This window comes from Drosophila yakuba, chromosome 3L (assembly GCF_016746365.2).
Source record: "Drosophila yakuba strain Tai18E2 chromosome 3L, Prin_Dyak_Tai18E2_2.1, whole genome shotgun sequence".
NCBI lineage: Eukaryota > Metazoa > Arthropoda > Insecta > Diptera > Drosophilidae > Drosophila > Drosophila yakuba.
Genome location: NC_052529.2, coordinates 350,315 through 369,170, shown reverse-complemented (window position 1 = coordinate 369,170; position 18,856 = coordinate 350,315). Strand labels below are relative to the sequence as shown.

The 18,856-nt window shown below is 41.5% G+C and overlaps 2 protein-coding genes across 13 annotated transcripts; both read left to right on the top strand.

The window, feature by feature from the left end:
• Positions 1-260: 260 nt before the first annotated feature.
• Positions 261-14,583, top strand: LOC6532226 (G-protein coupled receptor Mth). Of its 12 annotated transcripts, XM_039373659.1 has the most exons (12): positions 993-1,271; positions 1,444-1,963; positions 2,026-2,179; positions 2,234-2,410; positions 2,467-2,721; positions 2,805-2,976; positions 3,029-3,223; positions 10,718-11,481; positions 11,549-12,161; positions 12,238-12,432; positions 13,293-13,464; positions 13,770-13,908. In XM_039373659.1, the coding sequence occupies exons 2-11, from the start codon at positions 1,448-1,450 to the stop codon at positions 13,447-13,449; spliced, it is 3,198 nt and encodes a 1,065-aa protein (XP_039229593.1). In that variant the 5' UTR covers positions 993-1,271; positions 1,444-1,447; the 3' UTR covers positions 13,450-13,464; positions 13,770-13,908. The 12 variants fall into 12 exon arrangements, with proteins under 12 accessions (XP_039229598.1, XP_039229597.1, XP_039229596.1 ...); XM_039373657.2 differs by lacking the exons at positions 13,293-13,464; positions 13,770-13,908 and adding an exon at positions 12,581-13,005 and having other exon boundaries at positions 984-1,271; XM_039373660.2 differs by lacking the exon at positions 13,770-13,908 and having other exon boundaries at positions 986-1,271; positions 13,018-13,435.
• Positions 14,584-14,841: 258 nt separating this feature from the next.
• On the top strand, positions 14,842-17,536 carry LOC6532225 (probable G-protein coupled receptor Mth-like 9). The gene is made up of 7 exons (XM_002092962.4): positions 14,842-16,049; positions 16,106-16,297; positions 16,358-16,591; positions 16,649-16,805; positions 16,864-17,067; positions 17,128-17,207; positions 17,269-17,536. Exons 1-7 carry the CDS (start codon positions 15,410-15,412, stop codon positions 17,301-17,303), a joined length of 1,542 nt encoding a protein of 513 aa, XP_002092998.1. The 5' UTR covers positions 14,842-15,409; the 3' UTR covers positions 17,304-17,536.
• Positions 17,537-18,856: the final 1,320 nt, after the last annotated feature.

Below are 18,856 nucleotides of genomic sequence, written 5' to 3'. Positions count from 1 at the left end.
ATAAAATAAAAATAAAAAAACAAAATAAAAAAAAATAAAAATAAATAACAACATTGAAAATAAAAAAAAATAAAAATAAATAACAACATTGAAAATAAAAAACAAATAAAAATAAATAACAACATTGAAAAAAAAAAAAAAAAAAACAACATTGAAACCAATGTAGCAAAAAAAATATATATATAAAAAAAATAATGCTGGTCCAAAAACTAAATAACGAGAAACTACTTCATTGACGCTTGCAACACCACCGATTGTGGCTGCTGATCGTCGGCAAAGAAATTCCAAGTTGCTCGGCTATTTCCTCCAACGCAACAGCATTTAGTGCCCGCACATTTGTGTATAAAATCATGAGAATCACAAGATGCGTAACGGCCCTGCATTGGCTTTGCACTGTGAAGCCACTTTTTTGTTGGTCGACTCTCGCACGAAACGGGCACTCTCACTCTTTGGCTCTTGTGCAAAAAGTATGAAGTCACCACAAAATCAACGCATAGCATTACTCATCATCTAGTCTTTTTTTGCACGTATAAGTTTTGCAGAAAAATTTAAACTTCAGTGATCGAGCTCCATCCAAAGCCCAATCACTCCATTTGAAAATAGCCATTACACACTGATCGTGAAGCATAAAACCGTAAATATCTTTTACAAATGAGACTCCCTGTCGTGGAAATAAATACCAAACACACCAAATTGAGAGACACACCGGGTTGTGATGATTCACTTTCAAATCATATCATCATATCATATTATTGTACGACTTTAATTGTTGGTACACAAGATAAAGTTTTATAAAAGCTCCATAACCGCATAGAAATTGTGATATTTAAATAAAACATATTTTGTGTATATATGTACATCATACTATTATTAAAAAAAATGATAATTATAAAAAGAACTGTAGCTTTTCCCCGAACAAAATTAGTGGAACACCTTAAAAAAATAAGTATAATTTATTTACTGTTATTTTAAGAAATCTTGTCTAATATAACGTTGGTTAAGCAGCTTGGAAGCCCAATGCATTGGAGAAACCAACCAAGCTTTAAGTGGTTTGTGATCAAATATTGCGCCACTCTATCATCTAATCCACACCGCCACTTTTGTAGACAGAATCATCAGGAAGGTGAAAATGAGCCAAATGAAAATCGAATCATCACAGAATGCAGCCCTAGCTAAAAATAAGTCTGGAAAGAAAAGGTCTTCCATAGCTGTTCGATGGACACTACTTGAAGCTAAAGCTATACGAAAACCACCAAATTTTTGTAACAAGTGTATGTACATATTAACCTCATCCAGCTTGGCAAACATCTTTGTTTTGTTAATTACAATTCGCTTCTCATTTCTCATTTGTACAATATCACCATAATATTTAAGTCCTTTTTGGCCTTTAGTATAAATGGGCCAACATCTTGGCAATGGCGTCCTTTCTTGGTTGTTTTTCAGATAAATGAAACTTTTTTGGGTTAAACGGCTTTTGCGGATATCAACTGTCGTAGTTACTTTGCTGCTTCTGCAAAGAACAAATGCAGCCATTCCCGACTGCGATTATTACGACACTGTGAATATTTCGGCAGCTCAAAAGCTACCGAATGGATCGTACTTATTCGAGGGGTTGCTCGTTCCGGCCAACTTGACGGCCGAATATGAGTTTACGATCCTACCGGACGACTCGAAGCAGAAGGTGGACAAACACATTAGAGGATGTGTGTGCCAGCTAAAGCCCTGTGTCAGATTTTGCTGCCCCCACAACCACATAATGGATATGAACGTTTGCGCTGGAGATATGACCGAGGAGGAGCTGGAAGTACTCGATCCTTTTCTTAACGTCACTCTTGACGACGGGTCGGTGGTCAGGAGGCATTTTAAAAAAGAACTAATCGTCCAGTGGGACCTACCGATGTCGTGTGACGGAATGTTCTCTCTAGACAACCGGGAAAAAACGGATCAATACACGTTGTTTGAGGTTTATTTGCTTTATGTAGACTTGATGAATTTGCCTGATTATCTAGGAATTTTTTATTCTAGAACGGAAGTTTCTTTCGCCACCATGACCGCGTCACCCTTAACAAACGGGAGTACTGCCTTCAGCATCTTACCTTCGTAGACGGTAATGAATCGTCTATTCGAATTGCACCTCACAACTGCCTAATATCGCCATCCAGAATGGGTCAGACGGTTGGTAAGCTATATGTAGCAGCTGATTTCCTGGTGATTATACCCTTTCTCCCAACAGTGATGATCACTTCGCTGGTATGCATGGTTCTAACGATCACCGTTTACCTCTTCGTTAAGAAACTGCAAAATTTGCACGGAAAATGCTTCATGTGCTACATGGTGTGTCTCTTCATGGCCTATCTTTTACTTTTGCTCAATCTGTGGCAGATGTCCCAAAACTTTTGCATAACAGCAGGTTAGATCATGACGATTATTCGGCAAAGGACATGGTAAATAACGCATTTTTTTCAGGTTTTCTGGGCTACTTCTTTGTCATGGCCGCTTTCTTATGGCTTTCCGTCATCAGTCTGCACCTTTGGAACACGTTCAGCGGCTCGGCCCACAACGCGAATCGCTTCTTATCTGAGCATCGGTTTCTGGCTTACAACACCTATGCCTGGGGCATGGCGGTGGTTCTGACTGGAATCACCTATCTGGCCGATAAGGTCGTGGAAAACGAAGATTGGAATCCTCGTATGGGCTTCGGCGGACACTGTTGGATATGTAGTGGGTACCGACTTCCAAGTGGAACCCACATACATAGTATTAAGCAATTAAACCTATTAAGGTGTCTTCTCTATCATCAATAGCCCAAAGCTGGTCAGCCATGCTCTACTTTTATGGCCCGATGGTATTTCTTATTGCATTTAACATAACCATGTTTATCCTGACGGCTAATCGTATAATAGGAGTGAAAAAGGATATTCAGAAGTTTGCCCACAGGCAAGAGAGGAAGCAGAAGCTGAACTCGGACAAACAGACGCAAGTTACACCACATTCTTAAAGATAGGCTCTCTTCATAATTCCATTACAGTTACACCTTCTTCCTACGGCTCTTCATTATAATGGGATTGACGTGGAGCTTGGAGATAGGCTCCTACATTTCGCAATTTAACCAAACTTGGTCCAACGTCTTTCTAGTGGCTGACTACTTAAATTGGTCTCAGGGAATCATCATATTTATACTGTTTGTACTGAAGCGCAGCACGTTGAGACTCTTGATGGAGAGGTAAGCATTCTGCAAATCTGCAAACATTTCGTTTAATCAGGTCCAATTATTATCCCTGCCTGAGCAGCATTAGGGGTGAGGGTGAGGAGGTCAACGACAGCGAAGAAGAGATTTCGCTCGAGAACACGAAGTATGATCGAAATGTCCTGTAGTAGGTAATCCGAAGAGAACTTTTTCTTGGTCATTTGGTGTTGGAATTGTTTGTTCTACTAATAACCAACCTGATCTTGCATGCAAGATGGGTCATTAGCTTATGTGGATTTGTTGCTCACTTTGAAATCTCTGCTTACTATCAGCATGGTGTTTGTTTATTTTTTTATTTTTGCACTTTTACTTTTAAGTAATGTCCTTATTTTTTGTCATCATTCTTATTCGCTTCTGTTTGCCAGGAACCATCCAAAATACACATGGACTGTTATTTCTAATAGATCCATGACAAATCGGAATACCGTGGAACAAACCTCAAACAAATAAAGAACAGAACTCGACTTTCATATAAAAGCTGTATTAAGTAATTTTGTACACATATATACTCCAAACTCTCGTCTAACGTATCAAAAATAACGTATTACCTTACAAACTCTTACTTAAACTTTTCCATAACGTTTTTTAACTTTTGAAAATAAAAAAAAAAAAATTCAGCATTAATATTTCGTGAACATTTTTTGTCGAGAAATTAATCTTCTGTGGCTTTAGGACGTGAGTATAAATCTGTTTTCCCTCTATTCAAATAAATACGGATGTTGAAATACCAATACATTCCCAATTGGTCAAGTAAAGTGGTACCTACCCGCAGTTGTACACTGCGAGGGATGGAAAACACAACATGACCCCGAGTCCTAATCGATTAAGTAGAGTGGATCAAGTCATGTTTGGCCACTGAGCAGCTGATCCGCTCAGTTAACTTACTAGTTAAGCTTCAAGCCGCTAGTGTGCAAATGGCCTTATCAAATGGTGAAAGTATCCGCTGGCGTTTGAAAGCTTTCAATAAATTTTGGTGCAGCTTTTCGCCACAGCATTTTGCACGAAATGTGGCGCTTTGGGGAATTCCGGCAAATGTGGAGCATCGCAGACGATGGGCTTCAGTCGCAGCGAATTCGACCGACGAAGAAGTTCACTTGCGGTTCAATCGGGTAACTTATCGCTTGGGATATATCTCAGTTTGACCCGGCTAGTAGTGCTTATCTAACCCCAAGTTGGGTCCAGTAAGCACAGCTCTAAACAGTAATTTTCAAAGCAAATTTGAAGAGCCCGAAACCAAATATAAATGAATCCGGTGCAAACATTGTGATTTAAACTTTGTGCTACTTGGTGCAAGCAAGTGAAAGCATGTAGTGCTAATTATGAAACTCTTAGGCAATTAAAGATCGCTCTTGGGAATGTTTCTCGTTCAAGGCCTCGGTGCTCGGGAATCCGCCCCTCGTCGAGTTACGAAACCAGAGGAGCTTTGCCGGATGCCTGTGATGTATAATGCGACTTTAATGTCTCAGCTCGGCCCACAACAAACAGTCGCGTTGTCTCTTCATGTATCGCCAATTATTTCGTACCGATTTTCATGTTCAATGCTAAAACCAGTTTCTTATTTTCAAGTTCGCTGAAATGAAGGCAAACAATTTTAGGGAATACCGCAGAAGCACCTAGAGGCTTTTAAGCCTCGCCCGGAAGCAGTTGTTCTTGGTGTAAAGCAGATTCAGTGCTTAACTGTATATTTGTATATTATTAATGTTTTATAATGTTCGTATCTGTTGCTTTTCTCCAAGAAAGGTTTGGGGACCGGACCAGCGTAATGGCTGTACTTGGCCTGTTCCAATACAGCTGATTTCGAACACGAGCTGTGTTTTACTTAAACTAATTATCCATACAGTACGTGCTAATGATCGGTTTCCCATTTTGGAGACGTGGGATTTGGCTTCCTTTTAATGGCTCACATTTGCCGTTGCATTTATTTGGTCAACTGAATTAAGTAACACATAAAGATGTAAAACGATAAGTGTTTTAGATCTATTGTGCTGTTATTCATTATTGCTGATTTGTCGTGTATATGTTCAGTTTATTGCAAAAGCTCTTCTTTTCATGGTCCAAGGTCAACTGCGATTCATTAATTACGGTCGCACGCTTTGTCAGCAGATAAGCTTAGCTTAGTCCCCCAGCAAAGAACTAAACACTATCACCTTACCAAGAGTACGGTACGTTCTGCTTTTGAGCAGGCGATCGGCGAGAAATTGTCCAGATCCAAACAAAGAATAAATCTCTTTTACTCTCGCTGAAGGCGAGAGAACTCACACAGTTGATTACGCTGGCGCCCTGCTAATTAATTTGTAAGTTCAGCAATTTGAGTCAGCTCCCGTGCTTCGCCCGGGGCCACTATTCCACTCAAGAAGTCCATTCATCGTCCGATAATTGTTTTGTTTGCCCACAGACACAATCGAGCCTCTGTTGGCACTCGATCAAATTTCGCATTGTTCGACGATTCGGCACTTTGTTTTGCCTGCCTTTCAATTAGCGAAGCGGTCGGCAAGGCGCTCGGCTAACAGACCTTTAACATGGCTCTGGTATATGCCTGCTAAATATCTGATGGCTCCTCAGTTCGCTGCAAAACGTCGCTGGTCGTGGGTGCGCTGCTCCGTCGGAACTGCAACTGGAAAACTCCATCGAATAACCTGCTAATGATAGCATATCGGACCGCGAATTAAGAATGCCAATGTTAATTAATTCGTCAGCTAGCGTGTGATTTCGCCGGTACCTGGAAACCCGAACAATCGTAACCGGTTCGCTGCCCGATCGCGCACTCACACCCACCTTCCAGGGAATTCCCCATAGCGAGTGTGTTTCGAAAAATATTGAGAAAGAGACGTGTTTTATACTTATTATGGATATGAGGATCTGTTGATTTCTTGAGAAACTTTTATGTGGTTACCCGCCTTGAGCCACAGTCTCTTCCCAGTTCCAATTTGCATAAGTAAACCGGCTAAAAAAAGACACACACAACTCGTAACGCAGGTCGAACCTAAAACCGAAACCATGTTTCGTTAAAGCCTTTTCGCAAGGCGACAAAAAACCCGTAAACCCCAAACGACTCTCACAGAGGTCCGACTGTTTTTGTTTACCCATCAATACCCGGCCAGTGTTTTCAGGTACTGATACTGACGTTCGTAAAGTTCCCCACTGATCTAAAACTGGAAAGTGCGCGAACTGGCACAACAACAAAAGCAGGAAGAACTCTGTAGCTCAGCAAACCACTTTAAGTTGCCCACACCATTCATCACCTGAACTGGGTAAGTGCATGCCGCCGACTGCCGAGATCGCTCATATAATAGCTCTTAGCACTTCATTTTACAAATTAAATTGGACCTGCGAGGATTGTTCTAGCGAAGGTTTCTGACTCAGCTGCAAAGATTCGCACTTGTAAGAACGTGTACGATTTCAAGCAATGGTCATAGATGTGTAATGGCAATTGGGTTTACGAGTTTGAGCACCTCGGATTAGGAATCAGAGCTTAAAACTACTAATTTCATGACACATACTGACTGCTAAACGCTGTTTACCCAACTGCTCCCACCCGATGCAATTTTATTGAGTCACTGGGAAAATGGGTTATTATAGTGAAATGGCTGGCCACCCCCCAAAGGCCGCACCTTGGGCATCCAATCGGTCCGAAGTGTTTCTTTCGATTCAGAATTCGAATTTGTTAAATGTTGTTTACACTTTCGCACATTTGGCTGGGAATTGTTGTTGAAACATCTTGCAATATTGTTTATTGTTTGCTTTGAGGTTTGTTTATTTCACTACAATTTTCCCTGGCTTCTGAGTATTAAATTAAAATATATCATGCACCCCGGAGTATCATATAAACATATATAATACATGTCCAGTGTTTAAGCGACGAATATTAGCGAAGTATATACTAAATATGTATACACATATTCTAGGTCAATTTACAAGTGCAGTTGCGACTAAAGTTTCATTCAATTGCTAGTATCATGACATTAGAGATTCGGGTGGGGCCATTGCGTTTCCCGCTGTGCATTTATTTCCATGATAAGCCAAGTGCATGTACCAATTAATTAGTGGAATGATTTTTTAGTTACCAAACTGTTTTTCCCAATGGCTCTTCTATCTTGACATGTGTCTTGCCAAGAGATCTCACTTACAAAATGATAACACATTAATCTCCGGGGGTTAATGTGAACATTTCCCCTAATGTCGTGTATCCAACTATTTAGCACTCCATAAACTACGTAATGTTTATACCCCACGCAGAAAAGTCTAAAAATATGAATTGAGCAACCACTAGCAGGGATTTTTCTTCACAAATGCGATTTAGATGGAGCATGCCAAGACTACTAATGGGATCCATAAATTAGTTAATTCGCTTTGAACACCATCATCGATTCGTTAGGACGGAGCTTTTAATAGAAACACAATACGACAGAAACTTATTCGGGGTTCCCAATTATTGGCCGTTTTAAAATGACCTTTGACCAATCTTTCATCAAAACGGAGGAGTGCTAACAGACACCCATGCTGACGGCCATTTATCTTACTGGGTCTCGAATTCCCGAACGGGATCTGTTGACTGTCGAGCCTTTCTCCCCCCTTGAAAAAGTCGGGTGTCAGTGGAATAATATTTGGCGAACTTGCCACCCGCCCACTCTAATGGCAATCAATTGATAGAACCGCCCGCCTTTGTTTACAATCCACGGACAGCAGAGGCATCAGCATCGGGGGTCTAAAAATACTCCACTTGGAATTTTCTCACCAAATATTCGAGCATGGGGCAGAGCCCCAACAGCAAACCCGTCAATGGATGGGCCTGCTATTAAAAATTATTTTGTTAAGTGTTTGTTTTGTGGGGAAAAAAGAACACTGGACCCTGTAGCCTGTAGCCTCCGCTTATCTAGAGAAGCGATAACCCGCCGTCGCTCACCTCAGTTCAACTTTGGTGTGGTGACTTCAAATTATGGATTTCACACACGGCAGTGTCTCCTGTCTTTGACGATTAGTTTCACTTCTCATACGGACTGAAAACCGCGTAACACTCGGCAAGATAATGGACATACATATGAGAAATATTTTCAGTGACTTTGTGGCATACGTGATAAGCAGTAAAGTGGTTGAATAAAAACATCAACGAAAAAACCCCAAAAAAGAAGACAGTTAGCATAAAAACTGAATGCGGACAAAAAAAAACGCGCAGATTATTATTTATGTGAGTTCAGTTCACTTGAGTTTAAATTCGTTTCCGTGTAGTTTACAACGCACATACATATATGGTTATTGTTTTGTTCGGTCATTTTCGATTTTAATATGTGAATGGTGTCGCAGTTTGCTTAAATTGCGTATACGCCTTGTGACTCCGGGCCGATAAATTTTCTGTGAGTTCTATGCCCAGGGTTTCGACAAAATTTATTGGATATTAATGGCGTTCAGGAGGGCTTAGAGCCACTGGATGACTCAGGGCCCAGTTACTCCGCCACATCCTGACCATGGACAATTCGCAAACTGTCATAATCAACCAGATAATAAGCGAGTCCAACGCCAAAAACCTAAGGAGTCGCATAGCCGGTCATCTGTAAGTAAATGGTTCACCTATTTCACTGAAAGTGCGGATTCGGTACGATAAGTAACTCGCAGAACATTCTGCATATATAAATAAACAAGAAAGTCATACTCCTTTGTCAGATATTAGCAGGCGTCGTTGGCAAATTGACTTTATCTTATCGGTCGGTTACCGACCACATATAAGAAATTTTATACGAGTGGCTACGAAATCGAAAACATATCAAGATCCCTATTGTACTACGATTAAAGTTCGTACCCATCAGACATGAGAAAAGCAAAATCTAAGCAAAGAATACAAATCACTGTGTTAAATGTTTTTTCTTTAGTAGGGCGGGTTCTGAGCTTTCCTCTATATTTCGCACTCCCCTACGATCGAATTTAAAATAATCTGATCATAAGGATTGCATGCAGCGCTGTTTTGGATTCTCAGATTCACTTTCCAAACGTCATCGTTTAGCATAGTAAGCTCCGATAGGAATATTTAATCTTTTCGTGCATACATAGACATTTTGACTTATCTTGATTTGTAACTCTTTGGGTGAGAATTGATTCAAACAATTCAGCAAGAGTAATTGTTTGGCAATAAAATAATAGATAAACAAAACACCTTAGAGCTACAAAATTGTATTTAAAAGAAAAATTGCTTTTATCAAATAAGTTTGGCGCACTCGCGAGGGCCAGGAAATTTTCGAGAATCCGTTTATTGGCAAAGATCGCCGGCTATAATTCAATTTTATGGCCAATTGTTTTCATGATTTTAATGTTCCGCATGTTTTGATTATTTTTCAAACATCCGCAGCACTCTTTCGCACAATAAATGTGCGCAGATATATACGATTGAATTTGGTCTGCTGAAATTTCCCAAGTGCATGTGCTCAGCGATTAATTATGCTAATTTTCCATCGCAAGATAAGTGCTCTAGCTCTCCCTCCCACTGCCAGTATTTATTTTCCCCATTAGCCAACTGTGCGAAGTTTAATGTGTTTGTCCTTCTCCACCCGTTCGCCTCCCATAAATTCTGACTAATTTAGTGGCCCACACGCCCGTCAATGTCGCAGCTTACCCCTCTCCCCTCTGCTCCTTCCCCAAAGGCAAACAATCAGCGGATCAATGAATTAGTTGGTCCCCAAAGGCTAATGATGCAAGATAAGATAGCGAGCGGTATAACTTTCGCACTGGTAGTGAGTTTGTGGACGGGCTCGTTAGCAGCGCTTCAAAAGTGGGCTGATCGGGATTGGAGTGGATTTTGGGGAGAATGTCACCTCTATTGACAGACGATGGCAGTTACTATCAATTTAACACGAATCCATAAATGTTTGCTCAGTCCGCACTCCCTGCATTGCTGACCTTATGATTGATGTCCCGCGGAGTATATCCTCGAGGTCGCCTAGTTCCTCCCCATGGGACACGTTGGCTGCTAATTGCTTGTGACGCTATCCCGTTTCGCCTCCTTAATTTTTTTGACAACCTGTTGTCCGCGTAGATCATACACTGGGCCCCTAAACTAAGTTCTATTGCCCAAATTAGTGAACTCGCTTAGATAAACATTAAACGACTAACTAATCGGCAAATATGACTTCATTGGTGGCTTCAGGCTTGCTAAGGGTTAATTGCTACGTGTTGCGACTGATGTAATTCATGACTAACTATAATTACTATATTCAACTGAATATATACACAAAACGTATGACCTGAAGAAGTGAAATATTTTCGCTTTATGTTACAACTAACTATATTACATCTTTCGTGTTTACTCGGTTCCCGTTCATAACATTTTTCAATTAAAAGAATGTTAAAAAATACTTCTTTGTCAGTCATCTAAGCTTTGGTGATATTTGAAAGCAATGGATTAGGAAACACTGACCAAATTAATAAACAAAAGTTATTAATTATATATATTCTTATCATTAAATACGGAATTTTCATTTCCAGAACCGCCATTATGCCGAAGAAAATCCAGCAGCCAGGCGGATCCCTCTATTGCGGAGTTACATTGCTGGGCATCCTGTGCTTGGTCGTGTTTCGTCTGATTCCGGGGATTCCTTTCGGCACCTATGTGATGGCCGAGAGAGACCACTACCACACCATAGACGATCCAAATGTGCCCTGTAACTTCTACGACACGGTCAATCTGACGGGTCATACGGTCTTTCCGAACGGAAGCTATGATTACTACGGCACAATAGTTCCTGCCGAATTGGTCGGAACGTACGACTACATACACAGTTCGCTAACGGAGCGCATAGAGGTTCGGGAGCACGTGAGGGGATGCGTCTGCAAGTTCAAGTCCTGTCTGAATATTTGCTGCCCGTGGCGACAGGTCTTCAACTCTGAAGTAGACGGATGCATAATAGACCACTCGGACAACCGAATGTGGCCAGATCCGCCCATGCTTAATATAACCTTCCGCAATGATTCCACGATATTGGTCAACATGTTTGCGCAGTTTGCAATCCAAAGCTTCCGACCCTGCCCCAAGATGTTTTCCCTGCAGCCAGAGACCAGCCATTGGGATGATTACCTACTTTTTGAGAACGGATCCATGCTCCGAGTGGACGACCAACAGCTAATCAGGAAGAACGAGTTCTGCATGGTTCCGACCTACGTCAACGAATCTGACATGTTCTACACCATTCATCCGGCTAACTGTGACATGCAGGATGATAATAGTACGGTAAAGATTATCAATGCCTATGGTGAGTGGAACGATTAACTTGGGTTTTTTCAAACTGCATTGTATTAATCTCTAATCTTTTGCTTCAGCCATGATGTTCTCCATTCCCTTCATGATGCTGACCATAGCCGTTTACCTGCTGATTCCCGAGCTCCGCAACCAGCACGGCAAGAGCTTGGTCTGCTATTTAGTGGGTCTCACCGTGGGGTACACCTCGCTGTGCTACGTGCAACTCTATCAGGTTGATGCCACAGGTGATGCATGCAAGGTGTTTGGATACACAGCCTATTTCTTCTTCATGGGAGCCTACATGTGGCTAAGTGTCATCAGCTTCGACTTGTGGCACAATTTCCGAGGGACGAGAGGCATTAACCGCTTCCAGGAGAAGAAACGCTTCCTATTCTATTCGCTGTACTCCTGGGGCATTGCCGTAGTTTTCCTGGCCTTCACCTATATTGCCCAGGAACTTACCAACTTGCCAGCATACCTTAAGCCAGGTATTGGGGATGGTGTATACTGCTGGCTGGATATGAGCAACTGGGCTGCCATGATCTACTTCTACGGTCCCATCCTGGTTATCGTTGTCGCCAACACCATCATGTTCATAATGACGGCGATCAAGATTCACGGCGTGCAGCGCGAGATGGCCCGGATAATTGCGAGTGAGAACAGCACCAAGAACCTACGTACTGAGAAGGACAAGTGAGTGCCGACTCCTTAGTTTTATCATATCCACATTCCCTCTAAGACGGTTTACTCGTGTTTGGTCCAACCTTAGGTTCGGCTTGTTCCTGCGCCTCTTCCTCATTATGGGCATCACCTGGCTCACGGAACTCATTTCCTACTTCGTTGGCAACGACAAGGGGTGGTCTAAGCTCTTCTATATCTCGGATCTGGCCAATGCGATGCAGGGCTTTCTCATCTTTATGTTGTTTGTGATGAAGAAGAAGGTCAAGCACTTGATTACAAACAGGTGAGTGTTGCTCCTCATTTTAATTCCACGTTTTGTCCTGTCCTGCCCCACTGGGCGATTGTCCATTCACACGACTCGTGAATCCCTCTTGTTTGTCGTGTCTCCTACTCTGTCCACCCATCAAATCTATAACCCCGACTATTCTCAGAACGATACGTGTGCGCAGTCTGCGGCAGACTGAGAGCGTAACGATGGGGCCGACTTCGTTCTCCATGAAGCAGCGGTTTATGGACGCCTCCAACCAGATCCGCAAGCTGGTGGTGATCCGCAACGCCTTTGCCAATGGATCCACCAGTAATATTCATTCGCACGAAGTCTGAATCGAATTCGTCGATTGCGTAAGCAGGACCTATTTTGCGCGGTTGCACGTTTGTTGTGGCCTTCGCTAACCCGCGCTTAAATCGAGAATATGGTCCTTTTTTTGGGCTTATACACTTTCTTCCTTATTCCACGTTTCTCAAATCTCTTGCACTAAGATGGAAGAACCGTAGGGAGTTTATGGGAAAACGCATGCACTTCGAGATCTGATAGCGCGCAATCTCAGATTATTCTATACCTTATATGTTGTACTTATCTCGTTGTCAGAACGCTTTCGATATTGCTTAAGTGCAAGCTCAACACCAACAGACACTGCCAGCAAACTAACTTTAAACCAAACACTGACAGCCAACACAGCCCTGAATCTCCAGCCGCCTAGCTCGTTGACTCATTCCGGTCGCGTTTTTGTAGCTACTAAACCGAAATACAATTCATAAGTGCCCTGATCTAAACACAAACTTATGTTTGCATCTACAATGTGTGTCCATATGTGCATGTGTCTCAACATCAATGTGATCATCATCGATCGCTATCCACTGAAGACTCCTGGAGAAAAAGAATGGCTTGAGCTCTACCGCAACTTCGAGTTCCATCGCTTCTGACACGAATGTGCAGCCGAGAAAGCTGCACCTTAAGGCTGTTGACAAGACCGGTAGCCAAGCCACCGATCCGAGTCCGACCCCGAAGATAGACATCTAATCAAACAGGTCACAGGTAATCCTCCGGAAGTGGAGAAGTAGACAGTGTAGTTAACCCCAGTTGAAAGCGAACATTAGATAACCCAGATAACACCTAACCTCTAACCCTTCGAAAATTAATCATAATGACCATCCACTTTTGTGTCTTGGTGAAGGTAATCTGTTTTTATCCTATAGGATCGCTTTATGTGTTTGCTTTTCCCTAATTAAAAATCCTAACACTTAATCGAACCAATTCTAATCAGATTTACCGCCATTGTCTATTCCACGCTGCCCACGCAATGGACGTCATAACCACTCCACCACTTGACACGACCACAGATGCTCGAGTGTTCGCGATGGCAGCAACCAACGTCAGAGCCAGTACTCCACCAAGACCACGTCGAGCAGCGTGGCCAATCTGTCGCTGCACGAGAAGCCATCGGTGGAGAAACCGCTAGTAATCAGCTCGAGCGTGGATCCTCAGAAAACCACCATCTTCCGCTGATCACTGCACATCCAGTTGCCATGGGCCGATCATTAAATACACTGGAAAGTGAGCAGATCAGGAAGGACTAATCGCACCAATATTCAACTTGATCGTCCTCGGATTATTGCGAACACTTCGTTCCTTTCTGTAGATAAAGATCACTTATTCATATTTTAGGACCACCTATTCCTATCATGAGATTATTCTGTAATCAACATTTAAAGTCGATATCTACTTTATGAAAGACACTACTATAAGAGAAAGTCCCCATCCCCCAGAACTACCACGAAAGCCCTTACCCACCCTATTCTCTTTCTTTTTAAATGCCATGTGACCACGAACAACCTGATTAGTTGTATAAGAAAGTTATGCAGAGCCATGTTTAGTATTTATGCAAGCAAAATTATAAGATTCTCCATTCACCTGCAGAGAAATCAAATTTGTAATTCACCATTAGCCTAAGTTCAAGGTAAACACCCAGCATATATACATACATACGTAACATATAGATGTGCCTTGTTAAAAATGAGATATCTATTAATTGATAACTGTATACCTCTGCACATACGTACCATTCTCCATATCTGCATTTTCTTTACTAATGTAATACAAAATACAAGCATTATAATTGTATTTCAAGCTTAATAAAGCCAAAGATAAAACTGAGCGAAACTGTTTCTGTTTGACAAATGTAAAAACCGAATTGTTTGAAATATTTTTGAAGACCGTAAACGATATCTAGCAAGTTCACACACCTCCAGATAGCCAAACTCCGTGTAGCCTGGAAATGCACCTGAATTTTTAAAAACCAAAGCTTCGGTAAAGTCGTTTGGATCATTTGGATTGCCGGTTTGAAATTTGATTTTCTCCACCGTCTCAAAGACCAAAAACCGTATTGAACTACTTTTTAGAGTTCTAATCAACTTTTATATCTATCTCAAGATAATTCTGGTAATGGGTAGAATAAAGCTGTATGCATGCTTAAGGTAAGAATTGAGCAAGTGGCGAGTTGGTTGAGATTCCACGTCGGTTTCTAGGAGAAGGGGCGGGACAGGTGGTGAGTCTCCCCAATCGCTCTTTTTGCCGGCTGCTTGTGGTCGCGTCTGGTTTTGGGAACGGCTAATCAGTCGGTTTTTTATTCTTGGCCAGCATGGAGCTCCGTTGCGGTTGCCGGTTTGTCGTTTAAAGAGAGGCAAGAGTAGCTGGGAGAGACTCTCCACCAGACTTTTATGTTTATGGTTGTTCTTTTTGGTGTTGTCGTTGTCGCAATCGCAGCCGTTTTTAGACCCGCGTCACATTCGTTGTCAATTTTGGGTTTCCATTGTTGTTGGTTTGGATTTGTGACTCGCCGAGTGTGCGTGCACACTCAAAGCGAACGGTGATCGGTGATCGCTCCTCATATTTGTTTACTTAATTATCGAGCTGATCAGGCTGTGACGTCAGGTCGCCGAACGAATCAACCGAAAATCCAACAAGCGTGGATCAGTTGGCCATGGTTTCGCCTTGGATAATTCTTTTCGTTATTTGGCTCTCCGTGGGCGTAAAATCTCTGGAGATCGCCAGTATCAACCATCCTTGTGCCTACGCCCACACGGTCAACATTACAGATGGGCTGCGGTTGAAGGATGGCTCCTACACATATGCTGGAGTAGTGGTCCCGCCGCATCTGATGGCGGAGTACTCCTTCAAGGTGATCGACGGAGTGGAGTACCGGGCAAAGAAGCATCTACGCGGTTGCGTCTGCCTGCTGAAGCCCTGCATCAGTTTCTGTTGTCCGGAGAACCTCGTCTTTGATGCCAAGCACTGGAACTGCACAAAGCCACACCAAGTCCGGGAGTCCACTCACGTGGAGCTCACCTACGCCAATAGGTCAGTGGAACAAGTTCGCATTCGCGATCGTTTTGTGGTGCGCACAGAGCTGGGTTGCCGTAACAAATTCGTGGACAAAAAGCACGAGAACTTCTGGCAATGGGACCTCTTCGAGAATGGAACGCTACAGCGGGACGATCGCCTGTGGTCAACGGATGAGTATTGCTTTAGCCCGTTGGAGCACAAGCCCGAGCAGTGGGAGCTTACTCCGCTCAACTGCGAACGCTTTCAAACGGGCTACCGGGTTTGGATTTACGCTATTTGTAAGTCGTGATGTCTGAATACGTTCCAAAACACGCTAATCCTCATTTACTTCTAGGCAGTATTATAGCCATCATCATAAACATCTTCATACTCTCTCTTCTTGGCTCTGTGAGGGATGCCCGGAAAAGCCACTATGGCCAGCTAATCATCTACTACCTACTTTCCATGATCGTGGGCTACTCCCTGCTGGTCTACTTGGCCTTGAAGAATCCCATGAAGCTCTCGCATGTGGCTTGCAGAAACATAGGTTGAGTAATTTGGACCTGATTTCGAGTAACCGGATGACTTATTTTGTTATACCCCAAAGGATTTCTGGCCTACTTCTGCATCATGCTGTCCTTCGTCTTTCTGGCCATTTGCAGTCTTGACTTTCTGCTCAAATTTAAACAAAAGTCTGTTAAGAACTCGGTGCGTCAACTGTGCATTGCTCTGGCAGTCCTGGCGGTGATTGGTCTTCGTTTCCTGGTGTCCTTTGCCCAGGACTCCAAGCTGCCTAAGCACTTCAAGCCAGGAATGGGCGAAGATTACTGCTGGTTCGATGGTAGGTTAAAGAGAAAGTACAACGTGGAGTAGCTTCGAATTATTTCTTCATTTTCAGTTCGCACCTGGGGTATTTTGATCTATTACTACGGACCCATTGCACTCCTCCTGATATTCAGCATTGTATGCTGTCTCAAGGCCTACTTTTCTATCTACGAACTGCCCCCAGATACTCAGTACATATTGGGCACTCAACTGAAAATAGTCAAGACCCAGTAAGACCCCTAAAATATGCTTTTATTATACACCTATTTATCTCTTATTTGCCTCCAGCTTCTATGCCTTTAGCGCCTATATAGTGGGCGTGTTTGCCATCTGGATCCGGGAAATAGTCGTATATATAATGGCCAGAGTGAGAGAGCATTTCTTCATCATTGACTTCTGGAGTGGAATTTGCATTCTGGGCCTGGCCATAGCTGGTTTTATTCTGCTTCTTGGCAAAAATTTGCACGTCAAATCCTGGTGGGCCATCAATGTGTAAGTTATAATACTTGAATAGAAGTTGTAATTTTGTAATTGGCTGACTCAATTTTACAGGGAAGCAAGTCAGACAGATCTGAGTATTATTAATGCTCGCGTATACAAGTTCGACGAAAAAGGCGATTTAAAATCTTCAGGTTGGAGTTCCTCTTATTGCTTCACTTTATCTACTTTTAACATTACTCTTTTTCTTCACAGATTCTCCCTATAAGCCGACAGTGACATCACTTTAACAGGAACTGAGATTATTGCTTATCTGTGAACTCTGGTATTCATGTAGCTTATGAATCATTAAGTCTGTCGCACACGGAAAAGTATATATCTAATTATTAGTGCCTCAGTACTCTAGCTCTAGGAAATAAGCTTATGACGATGATATAAATCATTAAGTAGAACCCCACTTCCAAGTACTTTCATATTTAAAAAGTGCCAAAATAAATATTGAAATTCACTTTGCTTGAAAAAATAATTCTGACTTTCCTTTGAAGTACAGATTTCATTTTTCTTTTGCACCCCCGAAAACAGATAAATAACTTGGATGGGCATGAAGCTAAGTGGCATGCAACATGTGCGCATGGCAACAATGCTTTTGGTGGAGTCCACCCAGAACGATCGTCTTGAGAAGACTTTTGAAATGGAATCCATGGAATCCATTGTATCGATAATATCTACAATATATCGAGTTTTTCGGATAACGATGATATCGAACGAGAACAGAAACGAGAAACTACAAGCGCCTCGCACGTATTTTTTTTATCAAAGCAAAGGTCACACTTTACTTTTTTAAAAATATATATATTTCCACACACTTTGTTTTTATCGTATATATAACAGCGGATTTTAAGTTTGCGACACACATTGATCAAACTTACACACACCTTCAAAAATAAACAAAATTACAAACTTTGTAAAACCACGTATTTTAAAAAATTAATTGATTAATTAATTGATTCGAAAGTTGCAAAAATGTGCCGACTCAAAATCTATTGCCTGTTATTGGCCCTTTAACGTAATTAATACAGACATTATTTTTTGGCACATTTGAGATAAGTATACTAAATATAGTATATATATTGTAAAAACCTTAATAATAATTATACATATTTCAATACAAATATTTTTTAATGTTTGATATAAAAATGATTACAAACCCCATTAATGATTTTTATTATTGAATTATATTATTGAATTAAGGTATAAAATGGATGTACTCACCTGTAAAACTAACTCTTGGGACTCTTATGCAATTCTTCTGCAAAAGCAAAAAAAAAACTAAAATAAATATTTTCCTTTTTTTTAATTAACATTTGGATAGGTAACATATCAGTCTGGGATAATTAATAAAAATTTCGCTTATAGGCCTTATAATTTCGGGTAACATTAACTTTGCGGAGTATGGATAAAATTTAGTAGTCAATATTAAATGCCAAACAATCTATTGTTCAAAATATATATAAATGAAACTAATCACAACATTTTAAGTTGAAGAGAAATATCAATAGCATAGAACTTGGCGCAACGTTAAACGCTCCAGAATAAAATGGCGGCTGAAGAAATCCTAAACTTGCCTTTCATTCTTTCTTCCTTACTTCTCAAATGAGAAGGAGATATATTAATTGCTTTAAATCTTAAAATTGTCGTTATTTCATAACACAGCAAAATAAATGGCTGCTTAAGAGCATGAAGGAAATCGAAGTCGTTGCAATACCAACAAAAATGACAGTGGCGAAAAAGGGAGTGGGAGTGGGAAGAGAAAACAAACGATCACAAGCAAAAACTTGCTGAG

Excerpts from the sequence above, each read along its gene's own strand:
- LOC6532225 (XM_002092962.4), top strand. The coding sequence starts at position 15,410 with ATGGTTTCGCCTTGGATAATTCTTTTCGTTATTTGGCTCTCCGTGGGC. Across the intron at positions 16,050-16,105 it reads GGTTTGGATTTACGCTATTT|GCAGTATTATAGCCATCATC; the intron begins GTAAGTCGTGAT and ends ATTTACTTCTAG. Across the intron at positions 16,298-16,357 it reads TGTGGCTTGCAGAAACATAG|GATTTCTGGCCTACTTCTGC; the intron begins GTTGAGTAATTT and ends TATACCCCAAAG.
- LOC6532226 (XM_039373657.2), top strand. The coding sequence starts at position 1,448 with ATGAAACTTTTTTGGGTTAAACGGCTTTTGCGGATATCAACTGTCGTA. Across the intron at positions 3,224-10,717 it reads TTGAGACTCTTGATGGAGAG|AACCGCCATTATGCCGAAGA; the intron begins GTAAGCATTCTG and ends TTTCATTTCCAG. Across the intron at positions 12,433-12,580 it reads AAGCACTTGATTACAAACAG|AACGATACGTGTGCGCAGTC; the intron begins GTGAGTGTTGCT and ends GACTATTCTCAG.